Source organism: Sceloporus occidentalis, unplaced genomic scaffold (genome assembly GCF_023333645.1).
Source record: "Sceloporus occidentalis isolate IW3139 unplaced genomic scaffold, rSceOcc1.0.p SCAF_285, whole genome shotgun sequence".
Lineage (NCBI taxonomy): Eukaryota > Metazoa > Chordata > Lepidosauria > Squamata > Phrynosomatidae > Sceloporus > Sceloporus occidentalis.
This window is the reverse complement of record NW_028317265.1, coordinates 159,645-184,945: the sequence shown is the minus strand read 5'-3', so window position 1 is coordinate 184,945 and position 25,301 is coordinate 159,645. Positions and strand designations below refer to the sequence as shown.

The following is a 25,301-nucleotide window of genomic DNA, read 5'->3' as shown; positions in this document are numbered from 1 at the left end:
AGAATGATCATGGGGCAGCCCCCCCCCCCCCTCTAGACTGCATAAGCTGTCACTAACTCCATTACTAGTCGCTAGAAAAAGAATAAGTGTCAGAATCTGGGAACCATTTACAGAATAGACACGTAATGGTTAAGCAAAAAATACCAAAAAACTTATTGTACCTAGCCAGACTCCTGCTCTCAGATCTACTCCCCCATGTATATTGTGTGACGGGACCCCCTCTACCCCTATTGGCTACTCCTGCAAAAACGCTGCTTCCTCCTGCTGGGACACCGATTAACCCATTCAGCGCCAGACAGATCCAGCGTCGTAGAGAGAAGGGGGAACGTCGCTGCACCGGAGCTGCATTGGCACTGTGGCTAGCTGAAGCTTAACTACACAGTGTGGCTATTGTCCTGTAAAGGATCATAGCAGCCCACCCCAAGCATCAGACAACACTCATCAAAGTACTCCAATATTCAGTGGGTCCTAGCGCTAAACCCTGCCTACTGAATTACTAATAATCTGAAACTAAACATTAAATGTAAACATAGAACAGAGATAAAATATACCTATAGCCCTTTAGACACAACTTATAAAGGAAACAGAAGGAACTGTAGAATCAGAAGCTCATGACAGAGCATAAGAAAATCCAGGAATGGATAACGGCAAAGACAGGGGAACTGTAGAGAGTCGAGGGAAAGTAGAGATAGTAGCTCCGCAGCCTGGATGGGGCCTGACAGCTCTTATTTGCAGTTCTAACGCTAGGAAATCAACGCCAGACCTGCGAAACACAAAGGGTGGAAGTAAAAGGTGTGGAATGTGGACACGGGACCAGTCTGCCACCCTTAAAATATCTGTCAACGAATTTCATTATCTATTAGTTGAATCGATTTTTATTGATTATTAAATGAGGGTCTCACAGCAGCAGTTCCTACTTACCAGTCCCTCCCTGCAGTCACTGCCGATTGGCTGCAAGGAGGGACAGGGAGGGAGAAAGAAAGGGGCGGGACCAAACGGCCAATTGGCCCCGGCCATTTCCTATAGCGTCCACATGGCTCAAGAACTCATCTGTGAGCATAAAATGAATATTTGGGCTGCTGAAAGTTAAGGGAGGTGGGGGTTAATTTAGGAGCGGTTATAGTTAATGGGGTGTTTAGGGTTAATTTAGGGGCAGTTGTGGTTGATGGGGTCCTTAGGGCTAATTTAGGGGCAGTTGGGGTTGATGGGGTCTTTAGGGCTAATTTAGGGGCAGTTGGGGTTGATGGGGTCTTCAGGGTTAATTTAGAGGCAGTTGTGGTTGATGGGGGTCTTCAGGATTAATTTAGGGGCAGTTATGATTGATGGGGTCTTCTCTTCAGGGTTAATTTAATGCTGAGGACTGAGGGTTAATTTAATAAAGTTAAGTTAAGGTGCAGTTAGAGGTAAGGGGGGCAAACTGAGGGGAATCTAAATCCTGTGGGGCAGTGAAGATTAACCCTGTATTTATAAAAGTATTGTGTCTGTGAACGAGTCTGCAAATCTATGAGTGCACTATGGCATATCAGGGGGATATACAGCATACCTTGGGAGGACGGAGTGACATATCTGGAGGTATAAGGCATATAGGGTATGTAAGGCATATGTGGGGAGGGTGGAGTGGCATGTCTGGGAGGCAGTGTGGCATGTCTGGGGGGGGTATGTGGCAAAGCTGGGAGGCAGTGTGGCAAGCCTGGGCTCAAATGTGCATAACTGGGGGGCAGGTTGGGAAATAAAAACAAGAAAAGCATTTTTATCAAAGTTTTTTTTTATTCTGCGGTTTGTTTTTAACATCCTATGTTACTTAAGTTATTTTAAATACCGTATTGGCTCGAATATAGGCCGCACTTTTTCCCCCCACTTTAAGTCTTTAAAGTGGGGGTGCGGCCTATATTCGGGGTCTAGCGCCCGACGCCCGGGACATGCAGTGCCGGGCAGGCAGCGGGGTTAGGATACAGATCCCCCGCAGCGGTGCAGGGGACCTGTATCCTACTCTCCCATACCCTCAGACAGCCTCCCCTGCCAGCACTTTCCACGGGGGGGGGGGGGGGTGACGGCACGGGAGGTTGTCTAAGCGCATCGTGCGGATGGTCACCGGCTGCGGCGATGCGGGTAAACAGTCTCCGCTGCCGGCGTGTCTGCACGATGTGCTTTAACAATCTCCCTTGCCGGGAATTCCCACGAGGGGAGTCCCGGCAAGGAAGATTGTTAAAGCACATCGTACAGATGTCCCGGCAACGGAGGTTGTTTACCCGCATCGCCGCAGCCGGTGACCGTCCGCACGATGCGTTTTACCTCTGTCCCCAAGACTTACCAGAGCAGACTCCCGGTTGTCTTGCGGGGCCGGCGGGGGACATCTACGCAATACGCGTATACAACTTCCGGTGCCCGCAAGACACCCGGGAGTCTGCTCTGGTAAGTCGGGGGGGGGGGGACAGTGGCAGCATATCTCGGGGGGGGGGGGGGACAGAGTGGCAGCATGTTTTTTTGGTGCTTTTTTTAAAGAAAAAAACTTTCTTTAAAAAAGCACCAAACTTTTAGGGGGCGGCCTATATATGGGGGCGGCCTATATCCGAGCCAATACGGTAAATGAAAAATGTAAATTTTTTTTATCCAATTAATCGAAAAAATAATTGGCCCACTAATCAATTATGAAAATAATTGTTAGTTGCAGCCCTAGCCAACCGCACGCCCTTGAGCAGACGACAGATCAACAGGTTCTTGCGCGCCGGTTCGCCTGAAGCTCCCACATGGCCGCTAGAGATAGCCGAGCGGAACAGATTAATAGACCAGTGAGAGTTACCTTTGACATATTGGTCTGCCAAAAATCCACCTGTTGTCCCAGGACTCTCGGAGCAAAAGTCGACCCACCTCCGATAAGCTACCGCCTGAGCAGGAACCCCCGAGACCATCCAGGCAACTAAAGATAGTCTCCTTTTTAGGACCACAGGGTAATGAAGAATCCCTGAGTCCGTCAGTAGAGAAGGGAAAGATGGAAGCGCTAAGGGATGCTGGGAGGTTGTCTCTAGCAGAGCTGTTCTTTGCCAGACTCCGAATGGAGCCTGCAATTGGTTTGAGGCAGTTTATATGTAGCACCGAGTGCTGCGCTCACTCTGCCTTCTGGCTACGGAGCGTAGAATGGCAGCCCTCCTCCGTATGGATGCTCGTCTAGCCGAGCTGGGCTCCAAAGAGCTCGGCTGCCAGAAGGCAGAGTGAGCGCAGCACCCGGTACCATATAAGGGTATGATCCCATTCCGTAGCCCTGGCGTGGCACATAACTGTAGGATCGAAGAGGGGCGTTCCTGAAGGATCCAAGACCGGAGAGTCTGGAATGGCTGAGATGGCAGGGGGCATGGAGGACGTTGGGTGATGGGGCTCACCCACCATGTACTCACGCTTGAAGCGTGACATGCTGCCACCGGGAGAACCCGGAGTGTCCGGGCAGATTCGCCCGAACCTCCCACGGGCCGTTCGTCCAAGAGTGTCAGTGGCCCTTCTGAAAGCACATCGTCCACGGAGGCAAGAGTGGAGCCTCTAGGGGTTGCCATAGTGGCGGTCACTTTAAGGCGTTTAGCCTGGTGCCCTATTACCCACAGGCGTTTCTGCTTGTGGTGGGCTGTTATGATCCTTTATTGTCCTTTTCAGGACAGTAGCCAGACTGTGTAGCTAAGCTTTGGCTAGCCGCAGTGCCAGCGTAGCTCCAGTGCAGCGGCATCCCCCCTTCTCTCTAAAACGCTGGTTCTGTCTGGTGCTGAAGGGGTTAATCGCTGGTGTCCCAGCAGGAGGAAGCAATGGTTGGACGGTAGTAAACAGTCGGGGTACCGGACGGCCCGTTATACTCACCCTCTGGGGAGTGATGCTGCTTGCATCCCCTCCCTGGTGCTCCTGCTGCCGCTTGGGAGATGGGCCTGTTGCGCCATATCCCAGGCACTCAGCCGTTGGGGAGTGATACAGCTTGAATCCCCTCACTGGTGCTCCTGCTCTGATGCCGGCTCTTGTGCTGGGTTGGTGCCAGTGGAGACTGCAGTCCCATCCACTACCACAGTCTCAGGCTATTTTTCAAGATAGAACAGCCCCTGTCCATGACATTCATACACTGTAATCGAGAGCTGATCAACCTCTGCAATCACTGCGTGGTGCTCTTGCTGCTGCTGGGGAGATGGGCCGGCTGCAACATCTCCCACGCACTCACTCGGCCGCTGGGGATTGATGCTGCCTGCATCCCCTCCATGGTGGTGCTGCTCTGATATCAGCTCTTGTGCTGGGTTAGTGCCACTGGAGACCGCAGTCCCATCAACTACCAACGGCCTATTTTTCACGATGAAACGGCCCCTGATCCACTTCTGCAATTACTGCGAGGATCACCTACACCAGAGAGTTTGGTCCCATACCGGGACGAGCGGCGTAGAGCTCTCAATTAGTCCAGCAGCTCTGCATAGCTTACTCCCATCCCCTTTTCTAGAAATAGATCCCGGCTGGGGTTTGGAATGTCTTAACGACTAGGAAGCAATCCCACTTCTGCCACCAATGTGACGGGGCACCCAGTACCCTTGACTGGGTATTCCCGCCAAACTACACTTCCTCCTGCCGGCACACCAGTAGTTAACCCCTTCAGCACCAGACAGAACCATTGTTTTAGAGAGATGGGAGATCCCGCGGCACCCTAGCTGCGTTGCTGCTGTGGCTACTGGTAGCTTAGCGTATTCAGCGCATGTACTGCCCTGAAAAGGACAGTGACGTATTACAGCAGCCTTCTCCACACATGAGACAGAAACAATGTTGAGGTGAAAACACAGCGGTGTTTAAACAGTACAATCGTACATTTGCTCTCCGTCGGGCCCTCCTTTGCACATGTCTCGGTATTTGCACTTGGCCCACCTCAGCCCAGTAGGGGGTCGCTATTGTAGCCTGTGGGGAGGATGGTAAACACAGGCGGTTCCCTGATTTCTGGCTGAAACCTGATGGATATCGGATCCTGTACAAAAATTGGCCATGGAGGTATCTGTCCTATAAATCCTCACCTGATGGAGACTAAAACACCCCACATAATCCCCCTCCCAAAGTGCAACTTCCCCAAATCTGCGTCTGCGATCCACAGTCTTTAGTTTCTTTAGAGCCTGGGCCCATAGTCTGTAGGGAGGAGTGTGACAGGGCCAGGCTAGCTGGCTCATGTGTCATATGAAGTTTAGCCGGGTCACGGAGCACTTTTGTGTCCGGTTCCGTATACCGTGACTGATGGGATTGGGGGTTGGGTTCGGTGCACATTGCATTGAGATTATATATAAAGTTCTGTGTGTTTGTAATAAAGAGTTCTTCTTGGTTTACTACGAATGGTGGTCTGACTGATCCGTGAATAGCTGAGTGCTATCCGTATGAGGGACTGACTGGTGATTCCTCAGCCCTCAAACAGGGGTACCCAGCCTTGGGTACGGTGACCCTGTAACATTGGTTGGCAGCGGTGGGATGAATCCCACGACTTGGGTGAAATCCAAACCACCAACTGGGATTGCAGACGAGAGACACCAAGAGAGCTCCTGGAGGCTTGTAGCAAAGGAAAGGCTACTCTGATTGCGGACTGCAGAGAGATGGACCAGCACCAGGATGCCCCAGAGGAGAGCCTCGGACTGAGTGCTCTACAAAAGAACATTCTATGGCACTTATCCCTGTACCCAGGAGGGGCTACATCGGAGCAAGTGATGACGGTGATTGAAATGTGTCACCGGGAACTGAGCCAGAGTGGGTCTGTATCTCCCAGACTAGGGGAACAGAACACCAAAATATTGCACCAGAATATCCAATCCTTCCGAGAACCAGAGGATGAGACAGACTGGGTTACAGCCGAGGTGTGTGAGCTGGAACACCAGCAATGGCGGTTAGAGTCTGCGCCTGCAGATTGGAGGGATGATTTCTCCCATCCCCATTTTGAAACGTACTGGGCACAATACTGGATAATGTGGGATATAAGAGTTCCACTCCTGGGAAGAACCCGTTGCCGGAGTGGGAAGAGGAATTGAGGGGTGTCGTATATGCAGAGCTCGACCTCCAGAGCCGCTACCAGGGATTCTCCCAGCAGTTAGCAGGTGAAGACCACAGCGACCCTCTGATGCTGTATAGCCCCGTCGACCGAGGACTGATATATGATGCCTTCCAATTTGACTCGTCCTTCGGAAGCCCCTGCCAGTACCGCAGGGATACAATCTGGGACAACCGTGCAGAAGTCCTGGTTTATGCTATTCCCCCCGAGCTGGAGGCTGTTATGGATTGCCTGGTCCAAGAGGAATGGCAGCTCGAGAGGGACTATAAAGAATTGCTGCGGAGAGTGGAGCTCCAGGAGTTACAAGGAGACTGGGAGCATGATACTACAACTTGCGGGAGTGGTACCGAGTTCCTCTTCACCTACTCCGCGGCCCCTGCCCTGACCGAGGTCCTCGCCAGCAAGAAGAAGCAGAGGAGGAAGCCAAAAGCTCCGACCCAAGTCGTCACCAACAACCCTGGCTGCTCTACCCCGGCAGAAGAGATGACTGTCCCCACCGCCCGAGTAAGTGGCACAATCCCCCTCACCAAACCCTTAGCTATGCCCGTAGAAGCCAGTGCCCCAGACTGTCCCCCTGATTTTCTGAGTGTCCTGGAAGAAGCCTCGGTCACTGCCCCAGAGGTTCCCTATGAAGTCCCCGGTAACCCGGTAGAGGCACTGTTCCCCGACCTAGCGAGGCCGCCAGAGGGGCTGCCGAGTTCCCTGGGTCCTCTCAGTAGCCTAGCGCAGGCCCTGGTTCCTATCCCTGTGTTCTCCAAAGTGCCCCCTGATTCCCTGAGTATCCTGGAAGAAGCCCAGATCCCTGTTCATATGCATCACCCTTGTCTTCCCGATATTCCCGCAGAGCTGCCTGGCCCTGCGTGCACCCCTGAATTTCCCCGTGTCCTGGTAGCGACATTTATCCCAGAGAGGGAGATTGAGGGCCTGCGTAGCCCTCCCGATGCATCAGTATTGACACTGGTCCCTATCCCCAAAGTGTTTCCTGAGTCCGTGGATGAAATCCAGGCCCCTGCCCCTGAGTACACCCCTTTTGTTCCAGAGATCTCAGCAGAGCTGCTGAGTGCACCCAGTAACCCTGTAAGGGTACTGGCCCCCAGCTCCGACAGTGCCCCAGACCTGCCCGCAGAGACCCTGGTCCCGGGGGTAGAGGTTGTGTTTCCTGTTGTCTTTTCCCAGCTCCCGGTAGAGGCCCCTCTTCCTACTACGTGTTTCCCAGGTTCCCCGAGTGGCCCCGGCCCGATGAGCACAGCTTTCTTTCCATGCAACCCTGGCCTGGCAGCTGCCCCAGACCCAGTTCCCAAGCCCAAGGCTAGGGAGCAAAAGTCCCCAGGTGCCACTGTTACCCCGGTGAGGGGGATAGCCATGTGCCCCCGGCTGAGCTGAGACCATCCTCCAATTCACAGAGGACTACTGACTATCTTTTTGGGCAACCAGGGCCCTGGCCCACCTTCTCTGGATGCTTCTGACAAAGGGCGCCATGAACTAAGGCCTGCACCTGTGAACTTTGTCCACTCGGACAACCTGCAGCAGACCCGTGTGGATCTGCCTGGTCTGCCGGACCGTTGGTCAAGGGGGAGATCTGTGACAGGGCCAGGCTAGCTGGCTCATGTGTCAAATGAAGTTTAGCCAGGTCACAGAGCACTTTTGTGTCCGGTTCCGTATACCGTGACCCGGTAATATTTTATATTGTGTATTATTGTGCAACTGGCCCAGAGACTGATGTGGCTTCAGATCCAGTCTTCAAAGAGACAATCCTATAATCTGGCTGGGGCTCTTAATCAACCAACACAGCCCTGTCTGCCCAGACGGCACCCGCACTACAGGGGGGTTACACAGGTAGAGGAAACCATTGTATCCCTTATTCCCCCTCACTTGATACATCCCCTGTATACCGATGGGATTTGTGATGGGATGTGGCTGATGGGATTGGGGGTTGGGTTCAGTGCACATTGCATTGAGATTATATATATAAAGTTCTGTGTGTTTGTAATAAAGAGAGTTCTTCTTGGTTTACTACGAATGGTGGTCTGACTGATCCGTGGATAGCTGAGTGCTATCCGTATGAGGGACTGACTGGTGATTCCTCAGCCCTCAAACAGGGGGGTACCCAGCCTTGGGTACGGTGACCCTGTAACAAGGAGGCTGGCTCTTCCAGGAGCCCAGGGCACTGAGCTTTCCGTGACATCTTTGATGCTGGGCGATTCTGGAGAGAGCCTCTGGAAATGTATTTTTTATTTTAAAGGGTGCACCATCTTGAGAGAGGCAAAATCCCTGGATCATTCGCAGTTCACCCTGCTATTGAGATATTTCAGTGACACAATTTAAACTTAGGAGGCGATTGTTGATGGCCTCCTAAACTCATTTAAAGCAGGCGTTTTAAACAGGACGTTTACTCCCCGAGGAGGCTCCAAACTGGGCCCCTGCGTTAAGGGGTTAATTTACCTCTATTGCAGTTTTGTAATGTGTGCTTAAAGGTATTGCCTTAGCCTGTCTAAAATGTAGTCTCGTCATGGAATAGTTACTAATTTGCTTTTTTGAATTAATCTTTTGATTTAAAGTGAGGCTTTGCTTTTCCTTTAAATTAAGTATCATTTCTTTTCCTAGGAGGAATCTGTGAGAGAAGAAAAACTCGCTCAACCTCAAAATTCTGAAAGTGAGGAAAGTGAATTAGGTATGAAAAGTTTTATATAACAAAGCAACAATTCAGCACATACCCAGTGAATACCATTAAAAAAACACCTATCTAAGGCATGAATATTGGGGATTCTATCACACACACACTATAGCCAATAAGTCCTATCTAATTTTACTTGTGATCCCAGCACTGAAGGTATATATCACTAGGGCTGCAACAACTAATCGATAAAATCGATAATGAAAATCGCTGCCAACGAATTTCATTATCGATTATTTGAATCGATTTTTATCGATTATAAAATGAGGGTTTTTTCAGAGCAAACGCTCTGAAAAATACCCCTCATTATATAATCCGTTTAGTCTGACTCACAGCAGCTCCTACTTACCAGTCCCTCCCTGTAATCACTGTGACAACTGGCCCCGCCCCTTCCTTCTCCCAGAAGGCCAGAACCACATGGCTGTGACACTCATCTAACTGTAAGTATAAAATTAATATTTGGGCTGCTCAAAGTTAGGGGAGGTGGGAGTTAATTTAGGGGCAGTTATGGTTAATGGGGTGTTTAGGGTTAATTTAAGGGCAGCTATGGTTAATGGGGTGTTTAGGGTTAATTTAGGGGCTGTTGTGGTTGATGGGGTCTTTAGGGTTAATTTAGGGGCAGCTATGGTTAATGGGGTGTTTAGGGTTAATATAGGGGCAGCTGTATTAATGGGGTGTTTGGGGTTAAGTTGAGGCAGTTGTGGTTGATGGGGTCTTTAGGGTTAATTTAATGATGAGGATTTAAGGCACAGTTAGAGGTAAAGGGGGGCAGACTAAGGGGAACTAGTATGCTGTCAGTGTGCTGTGAACAGGTCTGTGACTATGAGGGGACTATGAGGTATCTGGGGGGGTATAAGGCATATCTGGGGAGGATGGAGTGACATATCTGGGGGTATAAGGCATATATACGGTATATAAGGCATATGTGGGGAGGGCAGCGTGGCATGTCTGGGGAGGATGGAGTGGTATATAACTGTGTATCAGGCACAGTGGCATATGTGGGGGTAGAGTGGAGTGACATGTGGGAGGCAGCGTGGAGTGGCATATGTGGGAGGCAGTGTGGCAAGCCTGGGCTCAAATGTGCATAAATTGGGGGGCTGGTTGGGAAATAAAGACAAGAAATGCATTTTATCAAAGTTTTTTTTTTTTTAATTCTGCTGTTTGTATTTAACATCATTTGTTTATTAAATTATTTTTTTATCCGATTAATCGAAAAAATAATCGGCCAACTAATCGATTATGAAAATAATCGTTAGTTGCAGCCCTATATATCACATAAACAGAATCAGACATACAAATCCTGTATTTGCAGGTATACAATAATAATATATGGAAACCGCATTGCAGGTATTAATCAACTGAATATGACGTAAAAACCCTGTATTTGCAGGTATACATAAAAAATGTATGGAAACATAGCATAGCAGATATGGATCTACAGAATAACACAAAAACCCAGCTTTGCAGGTACAGATCAATTGGAATTCACATAAAAACACAGCATTAAAGGTATATTTAAAACACCCTAAATTACAGGCATAGATCACAGGTTGCACACCCCAAAGCCAGCCCTTGCGTCCACACTGCCCACATAGAACCTGGCCAGCACCCAGATTACTGAAAGAGTGTGAAGACCAGTGTGAAAAAAGCACCCAGATTTGCCATCTTTGTCCCCAAATAACCCAGCACAAGTCAACTTTGACCCCAAACAATCCGGCCTGTGCCATCTTGGTCCCCAAGGCTCAAACATCCTGCTAGTGCCATCTTTGCCATTCCACAATTATACATCTATTATACGCACAAACACTTTTACAGTCACTCACTAATTCACACTTTCATTCAGACAATCCACACATTAACTCATGCTCTCCCTCATTCAGACAACTCATGCTCTCCCTCATTCAGACAACTCATGCTCTCCCTCATTCAGACAACTCATGCTCTCCCTCATTCAGACAACTCATGCTCTCCCTCATTCAGACAACTCATCCACAAATTGACTCATGAACTCCCTCATTCACTCAATGCATCCACACATTAATTCACACTCTTTACTTATTTCAATATTCTTACTACCCTCTTCCTCACTATCTACCCCCTCTCCCTCCCTTGTCACTTTCTAACCCCTCTCCCTCCCCTTTCCCTACTACCATCTTCCTCAATATCTACCCCCTCTCCCCCTTTCTCACTATCTACCCCCTCTTCCCTTATCACTTTCTAACCCCTCTCACTCCCTTATCACTTTCTAACCCCTCTCCCTCCCCCTACTCACTATCTACCCTCCCCCTTTGGAGTTCTTTCACCTTTAGGTCCAGCGACGAGAGCAGGAGGCTTCTGTTTTCCTGCTCTGCTGCGGTTCCCGCTGCTTCACTGCTGAGCGCCGATATATGACGTTATATTCCAGCCCTCAGCATGAAATGCCGGCACCGCGACGGGGGTAGAGGCCTCGTGGAGGAGAATGATGGGCGCCGAGCGGTTGCTAGGCAACCCCTCTTTCTCCTCCGCATCAAAAAAAAAAAAAGACGCATTTAACCCCTTAAGGACCGGGCTCATTTTTCGTTTTGTACCCTGTGGGACCGAGGCTGTTTTGACACTTTTGTGGTGCTTGTGTTCAGCTGTAATTTTCTCCTCACCCATTTAGTGTACCCACATAAGTTATATATTGTTTTTTTCAGGACAAGATGGGCTTTCTTCAGATACCATTATTTTGATCGTATCATCTTATTTACTATAAAAAAATTTAAAAAAACATGGTGAAAAATTGAAAAAAAAAAAAATTTTATGACTTTTATTTGAAAAATCTTTTACTCACCTAAAAAAGCAAGTAAAAAAACTAGCTAAATAGATTCTACTACTTGTCCTGAGTTTAGAAATACCCAATGTTTTTATGTTTTTTTGCTGTTTTTTGTAAGTTATAGGGCAATAAGTACAATGTATGGCGGCTGTTGACGCCCCGGGAGGGGCCAGAGATGGCCCCCGATGCCGATCTCGGCCTTGCTGAATGCCTCGACATCGAGGCATTGCAGCAAGGCCGTTTAAGCGAAGAAAGTGATCCTTGATCACTTTCTAAGCTTATTTAATTTTTTGACGGTTCAGGACCGTCAAAGGTCATTTAGTGACCTTCTTGTTATGACGGTCCTGAACCGGCAAAGGTCGCGAAGGGGTTAAAAGCCGCTCACTTTCAAATGGCCTCTGCCTGTGGGGATGCTCAAGCCTAAGGTTTGGTCAGAATCTACAAATATACACAGCAAAAGCTTATACAGAAAGTGGAGTGCATAACTTAAAACTCTTAAAAGGCATATACGTTCAGATTCCCATGTTGCTGCTAGAATTATAATGACCAATAAGTACACAATCAAAATGTGAACAGTTTTTTGCAAATCATTCTCACAAAAGAGATGTACACTTTGAACCACGCTAATTGCAGTCATAATGTATGTCAGGATTCTCTGTCCTGCTCGTTGTCATACAGTTACATAATACAGCTTTACTATGTTACCAGACCTAATTAACTAAGGTTTAGACAAGTTTCATATTAAAGCATATTTTACCTTATTTTTTTTTGTTTAGCAACAAAAGTCTAGTCTTCTTAATTGTATTTGTGTTTGTTTCATTTCTTGATTTCAGAGATTGACAATGATGGAGTTATTCCTCCAGATGAAGATGCACCTCAGCAAATGGGAGATGAAACCACAGAGGTAACTTGGCCTTGCCCCAGAGTACTTAGGAGAAGGGTCTCTTAAAACATACCTACTCTTAGTTACAGTAAAGGAAATATTTGATCCCCTGCTGATTTTGTACGTTTGTCCACAAAGACACGATCAGTCTATAATTTTAATGGTAGGTTTATTTAACCCATTAATGACAATTGACGGTCCGGGCACGTCACCCGAAAATGAAGGGTTAACGACAATTAACGTGCCAGGACCATCATGACTTTAAATGGCCCAAATGGTGTTGCTGTAATGCCCCAACCTCGAGGCATTCAGTAACACCACGATCGGCACTAGGGGCCGTGTCTGGCCCCTCCCCGGGGCGTCAACATCCTCCATACACTGTATGGCGGCGGACACCCTTTTAAAAGTGTTTAGGAGGCGATCAACATTCACCCCGGGACAGGCTGTAACTGCTCCGGAGAGCGGTCACAACCACCACTGTGAGTGACTTCACCAACCGCAAGATGGCGACCGCCCTGTAAAAGAAAAACAATCAAGTTGAAAAAGTTCGCTAGATGGTCTCCTGACCCTCTAGAGAACTCTGGCTCCATTTGCAGGTTGAATACAGGTACTGCATTCAACCATGCAAGTCAATGGAGCTCAGCTTTCTAATCACAATGTGATTAGTAAAATATTCAAAAAAAAAAAAAATGTGCTAACATTTAAAAAGAATTATGCAGTGATGTCACCACAAATATATATATATAATAAAAAAAAAATATTATTTTGAGCAAGTGCTAAAATTTCTCAAAAATCTCAACATAGAGTTAAAATAAAAGCACTTCAAATACCCAAGGGGTGTCTAATTTAAAAAAAAAAAAATGGCTTGATGGGGTAAATTGAAGTGGCTGGGCTCAAAGATAGGGCATAGGTACAGACTGATCAAAATGGAGAAAAAAAGTGCACTTCCCAAATGTGGCATTTTAAATCTCAAACAACACGACAAACCCATGCATGTGGGGTATCGCTGCATTCGGGAGATGTTGCTGAACACACATTAGGGTGTTTGATAGTGACGCATACCAGGAGCTATGAATTAATTCCTGAAGTACAATTTGTGTGGAAAAAAATACAAAATTAAACTTTGGCAAAGGCTGGTGGTAGAATCTCATGCATAAAAGGGTTAAAATATCAGCAATTTGCAATACCTTGGGGTGTCTAGTTTTCAAAAATATATGGTTTGATGGCGTAATTTAAAGAAGCCAGCTTCAAAGATGTTCCATAGAGGAGATAGAGGCAGAATGACCAAATGACCACCTGAATTACGCATGTCCCAAAAGTAGCCTTTTACCAGCCGAACAATCTGACAAACCTATGAATGTGGGGTATCACCATACTCAGGAGATGTTGCTGAACACATATTGGGGGGTTGTTTGACAGTGGCATATACCAGGACCTTTATATTTATAACTAAATTACAATTCGTGTGAAAAAAATAAATAAACAAAAATTACTATTACAAAGTTTGACAAAGTGTGGTTAAAATACCAGCATTTGAAATACCCTGGGGTGTCTGTTTTTCAAAAATATCTGGTTTGATGGGGATTAATTGAGTTAACCGGCTTCAAAGATGTTCCAAAGAGGAGATGGAGACAGAATGACCAGATTTGGAAAAAAAGGTTTGAAAATCATAAAATGCTACTTGTACTTTAACTTCCAGAAAACATAAAAACATTGGGTGTTTCTAAACTCAGGACAAATAGTAGAATCTATTTAGCTAGTTTTTTTACTTCCTTTTGTAGGTGAGTAAGAGATTTTTCAAAGAAAAGTCATAAAACGTATTTTTTTCAAATTTTCACATTTTATTTTTTTTTATAGTAAGTAAGATGATATGATCCAAAAGCCCATCTTGTCCTGAAAAAAACAATATATAACATGTGTGGGTACACTAAATAGGTGAGGAGAAAATTACAGCTGAACACAAGCATCGCAAATGTGTTAAAACAGCCTCGGTCCCACAGGGTACAAAAAGAAAAAATGAGCCCGGTCCAAACTCCTGTCTAATATTGTAAACACACAGGGGTATATTATATACACTGATTGACTTATGCACACTGTCACATACAAAAAATTTATTTTATATGTTAGATTTTCTATATATTTCCGTGCCATCCCAGGTGACACTAAGGATAGACTCCTCCTCCGTACCTGAGATAGGGCAGGACTCAAAACTTTAAAAGCCCCTCCCCTCCTACTAACCTCAGTGTTTTTTCCTGCTTCTGCCTCAGTTTCCAGAGCAGTCAAGCTTTGGCTTTCCCAGATCGAAGAGGATATTGCTGCCAAGACCTCCAGGGAGACTATCCTCAAGAATGTTGCTGCCTTGAAATTTGCCGTGGATTTTCTCTGTGATGCCTCCATTGAAAACATCAGGATGACAGCCAGTGCTTCGGCACTTTCAGTTGCAGCTAGAAGGGAGTTCTTAATATCCCTTTTAAGGGTAAGACTTTATTCGGGGAAGAGCTGGAGTCCCTTTAGGAGAAAACCTCAGGGGACAAGCATTGGATGCCTCACCGAAAGCCTCCTTCGAAAAGACGACAGTCCTTTCGGCCATTATTCCCGGGAAAATCTAGAGGCCATAGTTCTAGAGTCAACCCCTCGTCCAGAGAACAGAGCTTCCGAGGCAGATTACCTCGAGGAAGGGGGGGATTTGACAGACTCGCCTTCCCCAAAGCGTTTCAAGACCCCAAGAACTCTGCATGACGCCTCCTCCATTCCGGTGGGAAGAAGGCTCCGATTTTTCAGGGACAGTTGGTTCTCACTCACCCGAGATCCTTGGGTGAGAGGCATCGTATCGCACGGCTATCGTCTTCAATTTCGGACCAAACCTTCAGACAGTTTTTCCCACCTTCCTCCAGACCAGGCAAGGCGGTTGGTCCTGTTATCTACCATTCAACAGTTGACAGACCTAAATCTGTTACAATCTCTCCGCTGGATTCTGAACTGGGACAAATCCTGCGCCATTCCCTCTCAACAACTTGTGTTTCTGGGTCTTCGTCTGGATTCCTGCTCCGGGAAAGCTTTCCTTCCACCTGCCAGGATCGAGGGGATTCGGTTCCTAGAATGCCGGGTTTGCTCCACGCACCGAAGCTCCCTGAGGAGCTGGGCAAGATGGTCTCCGCAAGGTATGCGGTGCCCTGGGCTCTGGCCCACATGAGAGTTCAAAGATTTGTCCTCAACCATCTAGGGGACAACCCATTGGCTCTGGACAGGCTTGTCTGTCTTCCACCGCATGTCACAGCATCCCTCTCCTGGTGGCTCCAACAGAACATCCTTGCTGCGGGGAGAAGATGGTCTCTTGCCTCCAAGGTACTTCTCACCACCGACGCCAGCATCAGGGGATGGGGAACTACATATCGGGACCTGTTCGTGCAGGGTCTCTGGTCTCCAGCTACGAAACTTCTTCCTTCAAACTGTCTGGAGTTGCTTGCAGTAGAAAGAGCTCTGCATCACTGGGAACATCTGCTCGCCGGCAAGGACATTTTGCTTCGCTCCGACAACCAGGCAGTGGTAGCCTATGTCAACAGCCAGGGGGGCAAAATAAGTCCTTGACTTCTCTGTATATCGCTCAGGATTTCCTTTTGGACAGAGTCCCGTCTCATGACTCTGTCCGCTGTCCCCCTCAGAGGGACTTTGAACTCTCAAGCGGATTTCCTGAGCAGAACTCCTGTGCTGAGCGGCGAGTGGGCTCTGAATCCGGCAGCCTTCGACCTCATCGTCCAACAGTGGGGCTTGCCTGAGATCGACCTGATGGCATCCAGAGACAATACTCAGATTCCTGTCTTCTTTTCCCTCAAGCCTCAGGATCATCCCTTGGCGTTAGATGCCTTCGCCCAGGAGTGGAATTTCCGTCTCGCCTACGTTTGCTCTGATCTCCAGGGTCCTACAGAAAATCAAGATGGACCGTGCCTCTGTGATCCTGATAGCACCAGAATGGCCGAAGCGCGTCTGGTATTTGGACTTGATCACTCTAGGTATCTCTCCCCCTCTGAAGCTCCTGGCTTGGAGAGACCTTCTGCGTCAGGGTTCATTCCTGCATGCAAACCCTGCCGTGTTCCACCTGACGGCCTAGAGATTGAACGCAAACTGCCGAGAGCGCAAGGTTTTTCTTTTCCTGTGGCTGAGACTCTTCTGCAGAGTAGAAAGAAGGTTACGTCTCTGCGATACATTAAGATCTGGAAGAGATTTCACGGTTGGTTTTCCAGGAGAATTTTGCCATCTTCCTGTTCCTCGACCTCCATTCTGGACTTCTTCCAAGAGGGATTCGACAGTGGACTTCCACTATCAGGGTGGATATTTCTGCCATCAGTGCTCTCCTGGGGTTCGAGCTTATATCTCCGCCTGCGGTCAGACGTTTTGCCAAGGCCATCGTCCGGATGCATCCTCATTCTGTCACCGTGGAACCTGAACCTCGTCCTTCATAGACTCACATTACCTCCTTTTGAGCCTCTTCAGTCGGTTTCTCTGTATTTATTATCACTGAAGACGGCCTTTTTAGTAGCCATTACTTCTGCTCGTCGGATTTGTGAACTTCAGGCTTTGTCTATGAAGGAACCGTTTCTCTGTTTTTTCCCGGATAAGGTGGCTCTCTCTCTACTGCCGGAGTTTGCACCCAAGGTTCAGTCGGCTTTCCACAAGAACCAGGAGATCGTGCTTCCTACCTTTTTTCTGCTCCTGGCTCAGCTGAAGAAGTAGCTCTTCACACTCTTGATCTGAAGAGATGCCTCGCCATCTATTTGGAAAGCTCCACTTTCTGGGCTGAAAGATGTTGTATTTCGCCTGACCACATCTGCAAGGCGGCTATTTGGCGAACCCTCCACGCTTTTGTACAGCATTACCGCCTCGACCAGATGGCTCAGGAGGACTCTGTTTTTGGTCGGAAGGTCCTTGAGGCTGTTTTGTCTCCTTAAGTTTACCTACCCTTCTGCTTTGGTACATCTATCCTTTGTGTCACCTGGGATGGCAGGGAAACAGGAAGTTCTACTTACCGAGAGCTTCTTTTCCCTGCCAATCCCTGGTGACACGTTTTTGTTCCCTCCCTTCCTTTCAATAAATTTTGTTGCATCAGATTGCTTTTCCTGTGTGGTCTTTGGTATTCACTGGGGTTGGTAGGAGGGGAGGGGCTTTTAAAGTTTTGAGGCCTGCCCTATCTCAGGTACGGAGGAGGAGTCTATCCTTAATGTCACCAGGGATTGGCAGGGAAAAGAAGCTCTCGGTAAGTAGAACTTCCTGTTTCACATACACACTGATTCACATATACACATCCCATATCCCACCCCATATACACATAAAATAAATTTTATTTATATATACATTTATATGTATGTGTGTGATTTTACCATATTTCTTTTAACCATATTTCTGAAGGTACTAGGTATTGTGTTCCCTGTGTGGCCCCAAATGCTGGTCCACTGTATGGCATCCAGAACAGGGCATCTGGCATCCTTTACAGATGCCCTGCTTGCCTACATTGCACTAATTTTATGGTAGAGTATGGCAAGTTCTCCAGATACCATTTATGGCAGCATGTGGCCGAAAAAGCTACCTTTGTTCTTCTTCATGCAAGATGCCTTGTAAACATAGGCATTATTATTATTTATTATTATTATTATTACTTTGATTTATTAAACACCAACAAATTACAGTTAAAATACATAACACATTACGGACACATCAGTAGAAGAGAACCCTGTCCCTGAGCTTGCCATCTACCCGTGTGGTTCCAGGGAGGAATGGTGGATTGAAGACAAGCTATCAAACCGTTTCATATTTGTGGTCAAGCTATCAGACACTTTTTGTTTCAGATAAGCATTAAATGTATAATAACTGCAACAGCAATACTTAACATATAATGATACAAACAATTATGACTGGATTAGGCAGAGTTCTCACTCATTAATCTCTCTACAAAATTATATTTTATTTAAAAAAAAAATTAAAGGTAAAAAAAAATTATCAGCCTATTGTCAGCAGATGACACTTTTAAACATTTCTGCATAGAGTACTAAAATCTCCCAATAGAACAATACACTGTATTTGCCCTGCATATACCTCACACAAAGTACCCCTCTGTAATATCTTACAATATGGTATGATTTAACTGGAAATTTAAAGCTATAGCGGCAGCCTTCTCCATTTCTTCCTGCTCCTTTGCTCCTTCACCACACTGCCATACCAACCTTACAATACAAATCATCTTTAGTTAAATATCTAATTAGAAAAAGTTAGAGTAAGAGTAGGTGAGCTCTATGTAAAAAAGTGATATCAAATAAACACCACCGTAAAAATAAAAGTATACTTATGTATTAAAACGTTTCCACGATTCTTCTTACAAGTGTATATGATTTACATGAAAGAAAAGAATAAAGGATTCAGCTCGTCGAAAAGCGCTTGAAAGGGTAATAAAGTTTAATGTACAACAAGTAGGGACAATCAGTAAAGCGATTCCCAAATTGCGATTAAACAGCGTATGGCCAGCTGTAAATTTCAACAACAGAGTCAAAAGAGAGGGGTTATGCTTACAAAACAGCACATCGTCGGCATGTAGAGACCAAAATCCAATCTGGCTCAAAGGAAAGCAGCAGTCCGATGGGTAGTTCTCAATATACTCTGGCAGCGTTTTCTTCCCTCCTCGTGGACGAGGCAACTGAGTTGTTCACGGGTACTCGTCTATGACGTTACCACTTAACGGGATCAACAAAGGTCCAAACAGCACAACGCGTTTCGCCTACAATAGTGGCTTCATCGGGTGCATCATGATCGATGTAAATGTCAGTCTTTTATATTGTATCCAATACAGAATCTTGTATTATATAAACGGTATATAGATGATGTCTATTTATTTGGAATGGCACTGAAAACCAACTATCTACATTTTTGAAACACATTAATACTAACACATGGGGAGTTGATTTCACTTCAGAAATCAGCAAAAGTGCAATTGACTTTTTAGACTTAAAAATCTATATTTGTGATAATAAAATTGAGACATGTACCTTCTTCAAAAAAGCAGATACAAACAGTTTCATTGAAACATCCAGTTGCCACTTTCCTCCATGGATACAAACTATCCCTAAGAGCCAATTCTGTAGGATTAAAAGAAATTGTACAGAAATCTTGGATGTACAAATGAACAAATTGAAGAAAGATTTTGTAGAAAAAGGTTATGACCCTACATCTTTAGATAATACTATTAACAAGGTAAAAGCAATTGATAGACAATCTTTACTAACACCAGCAATTAAGGATAATAGAGGCATAAGTGAAAAAATTCCGTTAATCTTTGATTTTAATGCTAGCCACAAGCAATTACGAAAAATAATAAAAACTCACTGGTCCATACTGTTGAAAGATAAAGACCTTAGTAAAATTCTTCCTTCCTCCCATAATATTGTTTTTAGAGGAGCACTGAATTTAAGAAAGAAACTAGTTAAAATTAGGGAAGATAAAAAACAGGCTCCTCATTTCCTTAATAATTTGAAAGGATTTATATATTGTCTGATTGAGGGAATTAATCTGTGAATGAATTTGTGTGTGTGATAGCATGGATGTGTAAGTGCTGGAACCTAGGCATGATGGGACTGTGATTGCTATTAGCAATCACACTCCTATCATGCCAAGTCAGCCAGTACATGCTGAAACCTGGCTAGCTGCCCCCTTGTGTATTGATGCTGCCAGCAGTATGGGGTCTGCACTTACAGCCACCCTGTACCAGCATGTATTGGCTGACTTTGGATGATAGGAGTGTGATTGCTAACAGCCAAGCCTGCAAAACAAACCTAATAATAAGAAAGTCGCCTTCTTTAACCCCTTAACGACAATTGCCGGTCCTGGCACGACACGGAAAAGCATGTGCTTTACGACAATTGACGTGCCAGGACCGGCACGTCTTTAAACGGGTGCAGAAAGCGATCTGTTTTCGCTTTCTGCACCCAAAAAACGTTGCTAAATGCCTCGACCTCGAGGCATTCAGCAACGCCGCGATCGGAACGAAGGGGCCATCTCTGGCCCCTCCACGGGGCGTCAACATCCGCCATACTTTGTATGGCGGCGGACGCCTGTTTTAAAAGCGTTTAGGAGGCGATCGACGATCGCCTCCTAAACTTAAATGGTGTCGCTGGAATGCCTCGATCAGGAGGCATCCAGCGACACCAAACACTTACCTTTCGATGGGCTGTGACCGCTCCGGAGAGCGGTCACAGCCGCAGCTGCCGATGATCTTCGCCATCAAGCAAGATGGCCGCTGCCCTGTAACAGGAACCAACAAATTTTAAAAGTTCGCTAGATGGTCCAGACCATCTAGAGAACTTTGGCTCCACTTGCAGGTTGAATACAGGTACTGCATTCACCATGCAAGTCAATGGAACCCAGGTTTCTAATCACAGTGTGATTAGTAAAAATAAATTAAAAAATAAAATTAATAATAATTAGAAAAAAAATAGTAAAAAACTAGTAAAATGTAAAAATCATTTCCCACTGATGTCACTATCAGGGGAACCTCCAAGTTGAAAAAAAATGTTAAATTTTTTTTTTTAAAAAGACAAAAAAAAATTCTATATATATAAAAAATATATTTTTGTGAGCAAGTCCTAAAATTAGCATATTAGCTTAAAACAATTCTCGCATGGAAAGAGTTAAAATACTGGCATATTAAATGCCCGTGGGGTGTCTACTTTTAAAAAAGGTATGATTTGATGGGGTAAATTGAATTGGCCGGGTTCAACAACGTCCCAATTAACACCGGGGGAAGGATGGCCACACACCTAATTTCCAATTAGAAAAATGCACACGTACCAAATGTGGCCTTTTAGTTCCCACAAAAATGACAAACCCATGCATGTGGGATATCACTGCACTCAGGAGATGTTGCTGAACACATTATGGGGTGTCGTGTGACAGCGGCATATACCAGGAGCTGTAAATTCATACATAAAGTAGGTGTGTGTGGGAAAAATACACACACAAAAATACTACTGCAAACTTTGAAAACATGCTGGTGGTAAAATGTGTGCATGCAAAGAGTTAAAATACCAGCATTTAAAATACCCTGTGGTGTCTAGTTTTGAAAAATATATGGTTTTGTTGGGCACACTGAAATGGCCCGGCTCAAAGATGTACCAAATAGGGCATGGGCAGTGGATCCCCAAATGCCAAAGTTCAACATTGAAAAATGCGCATGCCCCAAATGTGGCCCTTTTGCCCCCAAACGGCCAGGCAAAATCATTCATGTGAGGTATCGCTGTACTCAGGAGATGTTGCTGAACACATATTGGGGTGTTTTGTGATAGTGACATATACGAGAACCTTTTAATTCATACCTGAAGTAAAATGTGTGTGACAAAACAAATGCAAAAAAATGACTACCACAAAGTTTGACAAAAACTGGTGGTAGATATGGTGCATGGAAATAGTTAAAATACTAGCATTTGGAATACCCTGGGCTGTCTAGTTTTCAAAAATATATGATTTGATGGGGTAAATTGCATTGGCCGGGTTCAAAGATACCCGAAATGGCACATGGGGGGAAGAATTACCAGATTTGGAAAAAATGGCTTTGAAATAGCAAAACGCTACCTGTACTTATTGCCCCATAATGGGTAGAAAAAAGCAAAAAAACATAAAAACATTGGGTATTTCTAAACTCAGGACAAATAGTAGAATCCATTTAGCAGGTTTTTTCATTACCTTTTATAGATGAGTAAAAGATTTTTCAACTAAAAGTTAGAAACAGTCATTTTTTTCTACATTTTTCACCATATTTTATACTTTTTTTAGTAGTAAATAATATGATACAATCAAAACAATGTCATCTAAAGAAAGCCCTTCTTGTCCTGAAAAAAACAATATCTAATGTGTGTGGGTTCAGTAAACGGGAAAGAAGAAAATTACAGCTAAACACAAGCAGCGCAGAAATGTTAAAAAGGCCATTGTCACGAAGGGTACAAAAAGTAAAATCAGCCTATGTCACGAAGGGGTTAAATACAAATGTCACAAATAAAAGATATGATATAAAAGAAGTAATAACCTGTCAATCAATTAATGTGATATACTTATTATTTTGCCCCTGTGGAATCCAATATGTTGGGCACACTACTAGAAAGATTTTAACTAGAATAAATAAACATATTGGAAACATTAGAAGAGGCTATATGCTACATAGCATATCAACCCATTTCACCAAAGTACATAATAAAGACCCTACAGCAGGGGCGTCCAACATCTCGAGGTGCGGCCCACGTGAGATCGGCAGCCAGGATAACAAGAGCCCTGCTGCTTACTTGTGGGAGGGTCTATTCTCTCCTTCCGTCCTTCCTCTGTGGGGAGAACGAGGGAGGCCACGCCCCCTGCTGAAGTCTGTGAGTGGCATCGAGAGCTGTAGCGCAGGTAAGGGGGTGGGGGAGGTTGTGTGAATGAGTGTCTGATTGAGGGAATTAATCTGTGAATGAATTTGTGTGTGTGATAGCATGGATGTGTAAGTGCTGGAACCTAGGCATGATGGGACTGTGATTGCTATTAGCAATCACACTCCTATCATGCCAAGTCAGCCAGTACATGCTGAAACCTGGCTAGCTGCCCCCTTGTGTATTGATGCTGCCAGCAGTATGGGGTCTGCACTTACAGCCACCCTGTACCAGCATGTATTGGCTGACTTGGGATGATAGGAGTGTGATTGCTAACAGCTAACAGCAATCACAGTCCCATCATGCCTAGGTTCCAGCATTCACTGGTTGCCTGGGTATAAAAAGAGTGTGTTTGCTGTTAGCAATCACACTCCTATCATGCCAAGTCATATTGTTGATTTTTTTTGTCCAATTGTGGTGTGTTACTTTTAATAAAAGTGTGGTTACACACAAAAATTGGACAAAAAATACAATGCCCAGCCAACCAGTACATACTGGAATCTGGGTATGCCTGAGATTGCTGTTAACAATCATAATATATAATTTTTTGTACAATTTTGGTGTGTAACTTACTTTTATCAAAAAGTCAGTTTCAGTTTTGGCTAAGTGAACCCTGAGTTTTCGGTTTTGGTCCAGAATTTTCATTTTAGTGCATCCCTAAAATAAATAGAACTATTTTATTTTTACTTTTCCAGAATCCTGAATTTGTAGGCCCAGAAATCAGTGAGAGGAAAAGTAAAGGTTTTGTGTCATTTAATTTATTTTAATCTGCATATTTATTAAAGGCCATATTTTCTCTCAGTGAAAAATGAGTGCGGCCCTCGCACTTATACAATTCTGATGAAGTGGCCCACTGCAGAAAAAACTTGGACACCCCTGCCCTACAGGTTTGGACTTTATAGGGATTGAGAGAGTTAAGAAATACTGGAGACCTTATTTAGAGACCTTAGCTCCAAAAGGTCTTAATATAGAATTTTGATTTAATTTTTTAATACATTTTGTATAATTTTTTATAAATATTTCTGTATTTTTATACATGTAGATATTTTAGGCAAATCATATAACTTTTTTTCTCTTATAGGTGGATTTTCGTATAAATAATAAATCTCACAATAGCACTTTATTGTTATTATTTATAGTCAAATATTTTAAAATGTTAAAAAAACCTTTAAATAAAATCCCATAGAGAGATCTATTTTGTATATGTATAATTTGATGTTTATTTATTATATTGTATATTTTCTTTTATGTAAATGGATGGATTTTAGTGGTCTGCATATATATGTTTTTTAATTAATGATACTAATAAACTATTCTATTTTTTATAAAAATAAGATTTCTAATTATATATTTAATAGATTTTTGATATTCTAATATAGATTAATTTAATGAATTCATGTATTTATTTATATATGCATACACATTCTTCATCCATGCTAATGTTCAAAGGGTTAATATTCTTACATCAAGTGGTCAATGATGTTTATTTCTTATATACTAATGGTAAATGGTTTATATCCATACATCAAATGGTTAATGATATTTTGCACCCTCTGATGAATTGGATACAATATAAAAGACGGACATTTACATCGATCATGATGCACCTGATGAAGTCGGTATTGTAGGCGAAACGTGTTGTGCTGTTTGGACCTTTGTTGATCCCGTTAAGTGGTAACGTCATAGACGAGTACCCGTGAACTACTCAGTTGCCTCGTCCACGAGGAGGGAAGGAAACGCTGCCGGAGTATATTGAGAACTGCCCATCGGACTGCTGCTTCCCTTCGAGCCAGATTGGATTTTGGTTTCTATATGCTGATGATGTGCTGCTGTTTTGTAAGCATAACCCCTCTCTTATAGAGCTCACCTACTCTTACTCTTTTTCTAATTATCTATTAATTTTGGGTGTGTTTAGGGGAGGGGTGTGTTTAGGGTATGAATCTCTCTTTTTGGTTTCCCTTTAGCGCTTACTTTCATCTGTTTTGTGTATTTTTAGTTAAATATCTGTTGAATGAGGCGATAGCCTTGGTCCCCTGCCATTGGGTTAAAACATCCCATCTAACATACATGGAATGACTCTTTAACGTATAGAACACCTGGCCCCTGGAGTAACTTGTTGCAAAGCCAGATGACCAAGTAGAGCGTTTTCCTAGAGCTTGTTTCTATTGGGTGCAATTCATGGGTGACACTAAGTAAAGGCCTAGTAAGGATGGCTTATACCGTATTTGCTCGATTATAAGACAACCTCCCGAAATCTGAATATTAATTTAGGAAAAAAAGAAAAAGCCTGAATATAAGACAACCCTATAGGGAAAAAGATTGAGAAAAAATACTTTTTTATTTTCCAACCTGCCCCCCCGTTATGCACATCTCTCCCCAGGCTTGCCACTCTGCCCCAGAAATGCCTTATACCCCCTATATACCACTGTGCCCCATGATATGCCTGTTAACCCTCTATATGCCACTGTGCCCAATGAAATGCC

The 25,301-nt window shown here is 44.8% G+C and overlaps 1 protein-coding gene across 1 annotated transcript in view; it reads left to right on the top strand.

Annotated features, from left to right (window-relative positions):
* Positions 1-3,406: 3,406 nt before the first annotated feature.
* The window catches only part of LOC149275464 (hsc70-interacting protein-like), a 124,478-nt gene continuing 102,583 nt past the window's right edge, over positions 3,407-25,301 (top strand). The window contains exons 1-5 of the mRNA XM_089504703.1: positions 3,407-3,516; positions 4,268-4,401; positions 6,876-7,378; positions 8,636-8,702; positions 12,333-12,403. Coding sequence (XP_089360829.1) covers positions 3,407-3,516; positions 4,268-4,401; positions 6,876-7,378; positions 8,636-8,702; positions 12,333-12,403 — 885 coding nt within the window. The remainder of the gene's footprint in view (positions 3,517-4,267; positions 4,402-6,875; positions 7,379-8,635; positions 8,703-12,332; positions 12,404-25,301) is intronic.